The 10,609-nt window shown below is 34.5% G+C and overlaps 1 protein-coding gene across 1 annotated transcript; it reads right to left on the reverse strand.

Annotated features, from left to right (window-relative positions):
• Nucleotides 1–737: 737 nt before the first annotated feature.
• On the reverse strand, nucleotides 738–7,232 carry LOC107624975 (ATP-dependent zinc metalloprotease). The gene is made up of 10 exons (XM_016327477.3): nucleotides 7,058–7,232; nucleotides 6,791–6,884; nucleotides 5,980–6,352; nucleotides 4,951–5,010; nucleotides 4,542–4,790; nucleotides 4,368–4,444; nucleotides 3,604–3,680; nucleotides 2,163–2,295; nucleotides 1,296–1,506; nucleotides 738–1,191 (listed from the first exon to the last, which is right to left on the reverse strand). The coding sequence occupies exons 2-9, from the start codon at nucleotides 6,800–6,802 to the stop codon at nucleotides 1,351–1,353; spliced, it is 1,137 nt and encodes a 378-aa protein (XP_016182963.1). The 5' UTR covers nucleotides 6,803–6,884; nucleotides 7,058–7,232; the 3' UTR covers nucleotides 738–1,191; nucleotides 1,296–1,350.
• Nucleotides 7,233–10,609: the final 3,377 nt, after the last annotated feature.

Consider the following 10,609-nt stretch of genomic DNA (forward strand, 5'->3'; position numbering starts at 1 on the left):
CTAGATTTCATGTCCAAAACTAAATCAAAACCCAAACTCAAATTACAGTTGATAGTAGTCTAATACACTATCATTATCATGATCATTCATTAGATGTTTCTAATACGGTTTAAAACAAATTTAAAGACATCATTCTAACCAAAATTATATGATTTATTATATTTATACCAGATCTTTTATTTAATTATTAAATTTGGTCTCAATTTAGGATTAGATTGAATTAGATTCCTTCAATATCCAATCAATTCCAAATAATTTATACTATCTTCACCATATGAAAAAATAAAAACTCTAAATTCATAGTTGGAATAACGTATTGAAAGTTGAACTATTGTGATTACACTACATAAATTAACTAAAATAATTTCATGATCTTAAATAATTAAATTAAAATATCAAATCTTCAGGATTAGTTAGTTATAAAACAAAATTAAAATTGAATTCATAGCTCAAATAATGTAATGAGAGAGAATATAGGCCAACATAAAAATAAAAAAATTAGTCTAGCTCAGTTTAGGTTTGAACATGACCAAAATTGTCTAGCTTAAATATAATATACAAACTCCATATCAATATGACAATATGGGCTAGAAATATGAGCTTTGGGTTTGAAAGAAATATGAGCTAGAAATATGCCCCAGACCCAACATTTAACAATTATAACGACCACCATGTGCTAATAATGCAAAAAAAAAAAAATTGCCATAAAGATAATGAGTGTTTGAAGAGAAAACTAATTCAGGGCAAATGGAATGTTCTAATTTGGGGTAAAAAGATTCACATACCTATGTCCACAATCTTATGAAATACCAATTGATATAAATAGTTGCCCTAAATAGTTATTTACAAACAAACTCGAGATTGATTTCAACCACGGCCAATATTGCTGGTGAAATAAAATAAACCTTAAGCACTGCTCCAAATTATTCAACTACAGACTATTGGTTACTTCTCCGTATGTATCAAATATTGTTCCAATTATTATTTAGCCAAGCGAGGTGCAACTTTTGGAATGGCTCATGTCTCAGTGTGAACACTGAAGTGAACAAAGAGGTCACTTGCTGAAGCTGAAATTCTTCAGTTGTTTGCAGCATAGCACTCTTTCATCCTATACAAAGTCCAATAGAGGGGCATTCGAAAACTATATGCAGACCAGTAAACCAGCTGCACTTCAGATCGGTTGTGACAACCCTGCACGAGAAAATAAACAAAGCAAAGTACTTGTAAGACTAAGAAATAAAGCCATTGTGAATGCACAAATAAGATTGGTGACAAAGACGAGAAGAGGTGCTAACCTTGTAAGTAAGTTGAACATAAATGTTTTTGTCTGTAATTCTGAATTTCTGAGGATCATTTGTTGGAATACAAAGTTTCCTCAATCCTCCTAATTACTACACTCAGACTGGCACCACTTTCCAATGCTTTAACGGCAGCTCGGTGCGCAGCTCTGTGCCACTTGAGCAAATTATAAGATTGCAAAACCGACCATCTTGCTTGATTAGACATCTGCTCAAGGCAAGAACGTTAAGGCTAAAATTTCAGTATCACGTATGAACATATACCATCAGAACAGGGGCATCAATTGTGCACTGTGGATAGGGCTGGAAGTGAGCCGAGCTGAGCCGAGCTAGACCAAGTTCAAACTCGGCTCACGAAAATTGAGCTTGGCTCACGGCTCGACTCATTAACAATCGAGCTTATTTCTTAAGCTCAAGCTCGGCTCACCAAAAGCTCACGAGCTGGCTCGAGCTCACGAGCTGGCTCAAATAAGAGAAACATAGATACATAATCTATAATTTTATATCAATAAATTATAACTTATATATTTTTAAAAATATTTGAAAAGATCAATTTTATATATTGTTTATCTATCAATAAATTATAAATTTTTTATTTATGTCATATATTAAAATTATATGTAAAAAATAAATATAAATATTAAATAATTAAGATTGTTATATATATATATATATATATATAATCGAGCCAGCTCACGAGCTAATGAGCTGAGCTTATCCAAACTCAAGCTCGGCTCATTTAATTTATGAGCTCAATTTTAGGCTCAAACTTGGCTCACCAGCTCATGAGCTTAGCTTATCGAGCTGTTAACGAGTCGAGCTCGAGCTGGCTTGACTCACTTCCAGCCCTAACTGTGGAGATACCTCAGCTATTGATAATGGGGGCTCCAAAAGAAGACAGATGTTTCTGAATAGGTTTTCATCATTTTCTCCCCCCTCTGCCTCACCATAAACAAGAGCTTCAGCTGCAATGCCAGCAAAGAGTACCATGCAGTACCTAAACCACGAGTTACATACTACATTAGTAACACATGAATCCTCAATGAAAAAGAGAAAGTCGAGAAAACAGAAAATGTGCATGACGGGAAAGGATCAGCTCAAAAGTTTACAGACAATCAAATTTTTCTGCTTAATATCTTATTATCTTGTCAAAGTAGAGCCAGTTCTTGCGAAGGAAAATTTGTTCTTCAACACACAGATATTGACCAGAACTGGAATCATAAGAGTGAACATTTTAGCAACTATGTGTGTATATGTCTATAAGATATATAACAGGTTGATAACTAAATCCAGAGTTACTAACAAAATCAACTTAACTTTCTTATTACAGTTTGTGGAACAAAAATGCTCTTTGAACACCAAAAACCAGTCATCATGTATTTGCATATATATATATATAGGCTCTGTATTTTCTATTTCAACACATATATATAGGCTCTGCATTTCATGAAGGATGGAATATTCTAAGAAAATCTTCTTCGTTTTTCTTTTTTCTTTTTCCTTTTAGCGACAACTGTTAGTAGGGATAAATTGAAAATTTGTATCCAATATAGAAAAATACTTCCAAACTTTTCATTTTAAGAACAAAATTGAAAATTTGGAAGTTATAGGAATATATACAGTAATTAAACCTAGCTTGGAGGATTAACAGAATCAGACACCTCCCACTCGTATCAAAAAGAGATATCAACCTTTAAAGCGAAAGATAAAAGAAAAATATGTTTTATAGATTCATGGGCAAATATAACAATACCAAATTTGTTTAATGTTATGTAACTCAATGAAAAACAGACAAAGTAAATCCTTCCTAACTTATACACCATTAAATCATACGAATAACTCATCAGCAAGTACTTACTGCTTAGGACAGCCTCACAAACATAACAGAGACACAAGGGACACTAAATATTAAAATTTAATAAAGAAAATGGATACAGAAAACATTCATGGTATCATAAATTAATTCTTAGTATAGTATCATGTATACACTCCAACCTTACCAACTTTGCATTTCTCATAATAAAAAAATATTATGTAAATTTTAATATAGACCAACACTTTGTGAGATTTTTCTTTTAAATTTTCATAGAACAAAAATAAAAAGAGCTTTGTTCATGCTATTCCCCACTATATTAGAAACAAAATAAAATACTTGTCAAATTGAATACTTAAATAAGTGTCATTAGGATCTGGTATAAGGTCCAAGATGGGTACGTGTTTGACATGTGGAGCCATACCAAAATAGTATAACTATACTTTATTTCAACAATTTTTACTATATATATATATATAATGGTATATTCACCTGTCAAAAGCTGTGCCCTCAAGTCTGCCTTCAGCAAGATCGCTGGCAACCTTCTCATCCCAAAACTGAGTCCCTGCCTAAAAAGATACGAATTTACTGCAACTAAACCTATGTTAATACTTAACGGAGAAACTATTATATGGAAAGCATATTGATATGAGGGGAAAAAAAAGAAAAAACAAGAATCAATAGAATCTATATTTGTATCAAATCAGTCGGAAAAGCCTTTCTTGTTGTTGTAAGTATACAAGTGCAACCTACTATAAATAATCCATTATTGTCTTACTGATGACACTGCTATATGACCACTGAACATCATTTTACTTACAAAACAAGTATACACTCTAACATGAAGTGGTTATCCTTCATTTTTTTATCATTTTACTTACAAAACAAGTATACACTCTAACATGAAGTGGTTATCCTTCATTTTTTTACAAACTTTGTTCAAAAGTGTATTTTGTATCACGAGAAGTGGTTAACAAGGAATTTCATTCTAGTCAAAGCGCATTTAAGGCAGTTAAAATTTATATCATCAAATTGATCAAGGGCAGATGGACAGTAATGAGGGGAAGGAGAAAATAACATAGAAGAAGAAAGGAATATATAGAGGAGGGATGAGAGACAGGAAAACAAAGATAGCACCAAGTATTTTACTCAAAAACAAGAACACATCAGACATAAATAATATACTATGATGCCACAAAAATAAACTGTTAGAAGCAACAAAATGTTGCATGATGAATAAAGGAGGAAAAAGATACCTGTCCTTGAATGCCCATTTGCATTGCAACTATTGGATCTAAAATTACTCCTCGAATTGGGCAACCCATCAGATATGCTTAAATTTCATTAGAGATGAACCTTGTAAGACGTCATGCACAAAGAATATGTGCAGTATTTAACATCTAAAGCCCATGTAAAACAACAGAATCTACCTGTTAGGAGATGTCCTGCTTCATGAATGAGAATACGCCGTCGATATGGTGGCCAGTAACTTGAGATTTGAGCTAAACAAGTACCACCAAGGAATGCAGAATCTGCAAAGGCTAGACCTAATATAACTGCAAGGTTGGGCCTGAGGTCAATACCTTGTGAAATGAGAAAGGACACTCCACCAAGAAAAGCAACCAAGGCAGTGCTTGAACTAGGCGAAAGACCCCACTTCTTTGGAGCAAGTTTAGTCACTGTACAAAAAACAAAGCAAGGGAGAACTAAATCGTATAGCCATTTTTTTCCAGCTGTATATAACTGTGAATAAGTAATCTTCATTTCTCTATAACATGACTGAAACAGGACATCGAGCAATTTACATCTGTGAGGAACTTATCCTGTTCATATGCACACCTTCCAAGCCAGTTGAAGAGCTCAAGACATCTGGTGTTATGTTCCTTGAACCCTCCAAAACTGTAGAAGATGAAAACCGAAAAGGAGGTTAAGGAAAAGTCTGAGAAATTCTAACAATTCTAAGCATAAGTTTTCAAAGTTTACACCATCATCATAACAATAGTGATTATGAAACAACTAATAGAACAAACCATGTAAAATAAACATCAAACTTGGTAAAATTAAAAAAAATGCATGTGTAGCAGGAAAAGCTTGCTTTGATTCATTTATAGAATAAGAATTCCAGTCTCATTAGAAGCGAAAGTTTGAATACATCATATATGTGAAAGAGTTAGCACACTCTACAGAACAATGCTGAGGAAATCCAAAAATGTACAACTTCTGAATGGCAATTCATAATTTACGATAATCTAAAATTTGACAAATAAAAGGAAAAATCTATGGTGGTACCAAATAACAGCATTAGTTACTGTACACACATCAAACCAATTTAAGGTTTCGCACTTCAAACTCCCAAAAGCCTTCTACTACCAAACTCTTGATGCACATATTTGAAAGGTGAATAAATAAATGAGATTAAGTTTGATGCACTTTATGTAATTAGATTCATGCATTTAGGCAAATATTCAAAAAGTGAGTTTGAAAATAGTTAGTTTTAATGATAAAACAATACACAATTAGATATCTATCTAGAACTCATCTGCACTTACACTTTCAGTATAAAATCCTAACAAACTATTCATTTGTTTAGGATATATAATCTATAAGAAAAAGGAAAAGATGTCATTAATGCTATGATTCAAATGCAAAGCTAACAGAGTTGCTTATGTACTGCATGTTTTCTGTACATAATATAAATATATATAAAATTATAAAATCAGCTTAAAGTGTAGCCTAAGAGCCTATTAATTTTGAACAACTCAAATGATTAAAAGAACAAAACAACTTTTTCCCCCTTCTCAATTTTGATATTATCATATATGAAAAACTGTAAATAAAAATGGAACTTAAAGAAATATAAAAACTTACCAATGTTCCTGCATTTTCCGAAATTGGGCAAGAAACCCCGATCCTTGAGGAACCTGTACACATTGGCAACAAGCTTCATGTCATCAGCATTCAAGCATGTGTCAAGCACCTCCCAATCCTTTTGCGGCCCAAACAGCTCCAACTCGCGGAACCGGGACCGAGTAGACTCAGTGATTGAAGCATCGGTTGATGGCTCAATTGGGTTTTGAGTTTCGAGAGTTTTGAGGAACTTGAGGGCTCCGGCAAGGTCCTTCCGCTTCACGGCCTCCTCGTACTCCCCCCATTCTCGGAAGGCCCCTCGCGGCCAGCAAGTACGGGAGCGTTCGCGAGGTGGTGGAGGGAAAGTGAGCGAAAATGGACGGAGAGTGGAAAACTAAGGAAGCAAGTCAAGGAGAGGATGAAAACACGATTTTAGGGGAAATTTTTTATACTTGATTTCAGGAAAACTTAATATCTATTGAATATGGTTCATCTAGGATAATTTTTAAGTAATATCAGTTTGTATTCTTACTAATAACTCTCCTAGACATAAAAACTCATGTACTTCTGTACCTACTTAATGATGATCAGAGCATAAAGGATGGCTAACATACAACGAAAGGTTATTATCTCACTAAGTACAACTTGATCAAACAAATTAGAAGCATTCATATATAAATATAAATTAAAGCTTTAATTTCAAAAAGTAGAGAATAACAGCTGCATAGCTCACGCAGTTGAAAATCCATAATCATGAATTCTGGAACATAACATAATTCAACCAAATAATAAACAACCAAAAAATAAAACACCAAAAAACAATAGACGATACCTGCAGAGGCATCTCCAATCGGGACTGGGAGGAGGAGCAGGGGAGTCGACGAGCAGAGAGCAAAGAGGAGCACGAACAGAGAGGAGTAGGAGATCTGCGGAGGCCGTCGGAGAGTGAATAATGCATATGGCAGATTAAATTCAATAATTTAGAATGAAAATAAAGCAAACGCAGAAAAAATCGGAAACAATAAAAACGAAAATGGAAGCTAACAAAACAGAAACAAAAAGAGAATTGAAAAAAATGGCTGCGGAACATGTTGGTTACCTCTATACAACGGTACGAAGAGAGAAGAGGCCACCGTGCGGGTGTGGAAGTGTGAGGGTCAGAGTGGGTTTTCAGGACGCGCTGAGTGAATCCTAGGCCATGGTTAAGGGACTAAGGGAAAAAGAATCTAGTACCTGGTAAAGCGATAAAGATATACGGTAATGCATGCTTATTCAAAAGTAATTAAAATATTTTATTATTTCACTAACCTTTTCATTGTATAAGTTTGTTGTAAAATAAATAAAAGATATACTAAATATAAAATAAAGATGTATAAATAAAAGATTCTAGTTTTGATATTTACCAATATAATTATCCTAATATAATAATAGAAAAAACTTATATATTTATTGCTATTATATATTAGTAGCGTATGAAAGAGGAAGGAAAAAAGTTTAATAAAGAGAAAGAATTGTTCTTTATTTTTATTGTGTGTATATTGCATCTGACGATGCCTTATATTTATACATGAAAGGTGGCTTCATTTTTAACCTTCATTTATTGGATTTTGTCTTGTAAAATGATTCCTTCAGCATTGAGAAGGTTAGCCCACCTAAGTCATATGTGGTCATCCACATCTTATCACAACATTCCCTCTTGGATAACCATTTAGGATTATTGCTTCGTTAAAACCTTACTAAAGAAAAATCCAGTGGGAAAAAAATCTTAGTGAAGGAAAAATAGTACAATATCCTTTGGTGATGGGGACTGCCTCATCAAAAACCTTGTCAAGAAAAAATTCAATGGAAAAAAAATCTGACCAAGGAAAAAATAGTATAGTCTCCCCCTCTTGCCGACATCATTTAATGTCTCGAAATCGGCGCATCCCAATCACATGAACCAATCTTTCAAAGGAGGATTTTAGGAGTGACTTTGTAAATAAATCTGCCAGATTATCACTTAAGCGGATCTGTTAGATATCAATTGTCCCTTGATTTTGAAGACCATGAGTGAAGAAGAATTTGGGAGAAATATGCTTTGTTCTATCACCTTTTATATATCCGCCTTTAAGTTGAGCAATGCATGCTGTATTATCTTCAAACAGGACAGTTGGAGCTATCTTATGGTCAATCAGTCCACATGATGACATAATATATTGGATCAAACTCCTGAGCCAAAAACACTCGCGACTAGCTTCATATATCGCGAGTATTTTAGCATGATTAGAGGAGGTTGCTGCTATCGTCTGTTTTGTGGACCTCCATGATATAGCTGTACCACCATATGTAAACAGATATCCTGTTTGAGATCTCCCTTTATGTGGATCAGACAAGTATCCAGCATCTGCATAGCCAACTAATTGTGACTTGGATCTATAGGGGTAAAACAATCCCATATCAACCGTCCCATGAAGATATCGAAAGATTTGTTTGATTCAACTCCAATGTCTTCTGGTTAGAGAGGAACTATATCTTGCTAGTAAATTCACAGCAAATGATATATTGGGTTGCGTATTATTAGCAAGATACATTAGCGCTCCAATGACACTAAGATATGGTACTTCAGGACCAAGAATATCTTCATTTTCTTCTTTAGGATGGAATTGATCATTTTTCACATCCAAAGATCTTACGATCATTGGAGTACTTAATGGATGTGACTTATCCATATAAAATCTCTTCAAGATCTTCTCTGTGTATGTCGCTTGATGAATAAAGATCTCATTTTTTGTATGCTCGATCTGCAGGTCGAGACAAAATTTAGTCCTTCCAAGATCTTTCATCTCAAACTCTTCTTTCAGAGTTTTTATAATTGTTGGAATCTCTTCAGGAGTTCCAATGATATTTAAATCATCAACGTACACAGCAATTATAATGAACCCAGATGTAGATTTTTTTATGAAAACACATGGACAGATATCATCATCTTTGAATCCATTTTTGGTCAGATACTCAATAAGACGATTATACCACATTCGTCCAGATTGCTTTAGACCGTATAATGATTTTTGTAATTTGACTGAGTATAACCCCTGTGAATATTCATTGGATGGTTTAGATATCTTTAGTCCTTCAAGAACTTTCATATAGATATCCCGATCTAATGAGCCGTATAAATAGGTTGTTACCACATCCATTAAATGCATATGCAGTTTATGATATGCAGATAAACTAACCAAATAACACAATGTTATCGCATCCACTACAGGGGAATACGTTTCTTCATAATTTATACCGGGCCCTTGTGAAAAATCTTGTGCCACAAGTCGGGCTTTGTAGCGCACAACTTCATTTTTCTCATTTCGTTTTCTCACAAATACCCATCGGTATCCAACAGGTTTTACATCTTCAGGTGTACGGACTACAGGTCCAAAGACTTCACGTTTTGCAAGTGAGTCTAATTCAGCCTTCATGGCTTCTTCCCATTTTGGCCAATCATTTCTTTGTCGACATTCTTCGACTGATCTTGGCTCAAGATCCTTACTTTCATGCATGATATTTAATGCCACATTATATGCAAATATTTCATTGACAATTGTCTTATTTCGGTCCCATTTCTCTCCTGTAAAGACATAATTTATCGAGATCTCGTCATTTTCACAATTTTCAGGTACCTGAACGTCTTCTGGCGTTATATCAGAATTTTGGACAACTGCAGGTGTCTTTACTATGTTTTTTTCAACAGGAATAGTATTTTTCTCTTTTCTTTCAAGGATTTTTGTCTTTGGAACCGACAGGCCTGCCACGCTTCTGGCGTGTATTTGCTTCGGTGGTAATTTATCCAACTGGGACATCAATTCGAATTGGGGCATTTTTCGCTGGTATATAAGATTTGGTTATCCTCTTTGTTTCGGAAAATGCATCAGGCAATTCATTTGCTATTCTTTGCAAATGTATAATCTTTTGAACTTCTAGTTCACATTTTCCTGATCGAGGATCTAAATGTATCAACGATGATGCATTTCAATTTAGTTCCTTTTCAGGAAGCTTATTCTCTCCCCCTAATATTGAAAATTTTGATTCATCAAAATGACAATCCGCAAACTGGGCTTTAAATACATCTCCAGTTTGTATCTCAAGATACCTCACTATAGAGGGAGAATCATATCCAACATATATCCCCAATTTTTTTGGGGTCCCATTTTGGTGCAAATAGGTGATGCAATGGGAACATATATCACACACCCAAATATTCTTAAATGGGAAATATTTGGCTGCTGGCCAAAAGCTAATTGCATAGGAGAGAACTGATGGTAACTCGTTGGCCTCAAACGAATAAGTGCTGCGGCATGTAAAATAGCATGCCCCCAAACCGAGGTTGGGAGATTTGTTCTCATAAGTAAGGGTCTAGCAATTAACTGGAGGCGTTTAATAAGTGATTCTGCTAACCCATTTTGTGTGTGAACATAAGCTACTGGATGTTCAACACTTATTCCATTAGCCATACAATAAGCATAAAAATTTGGGAAGTAAATTCACCAGCATTATCAAGACGAATTGCTTTGATTGGATTTTCTGGAAATTGTGCTTTTAATCGAATTATTTGAGCCAGTAATCTTGCAAACGCCAGGTTGCGAGAAGATAATAAGCACACGTGTGACCATCTCGAAGA

This window comes from Arachis ipaensis, chromosome B2 (assembly GCF_059453495.1).
Source record: "Arachis ipaensis isolate K30076 ecotype BB chromosome B2, ASM5945349v1, whole genome shotgun sequence".
Classification (NCBI taxonomy): Eukaryota; Viridiplantae; Streptophyta; class Magnoliopsida; order Fabales; family Fabaceae; genus Arachis; species Arachis ipaensis.

Coding starts and splice junctions, on each gene's coding strand:
- LOC107624975 (XM_016327477.3), bottom strand. Junction 2,296..3,603: donor GAGGGCACAGCTTTTGACAG/GTGAATATACCA, acceptor CTCGTGGTTTAG/GTACTGCATGGTACTCTTTG. Junction 1,507..2,162: donor CCCCATTATCAATAGCTGAG/GTATCTCCACAG, acceptor TGCCTTGAGCAG/ATGTCTAATCAAGCAAGATG.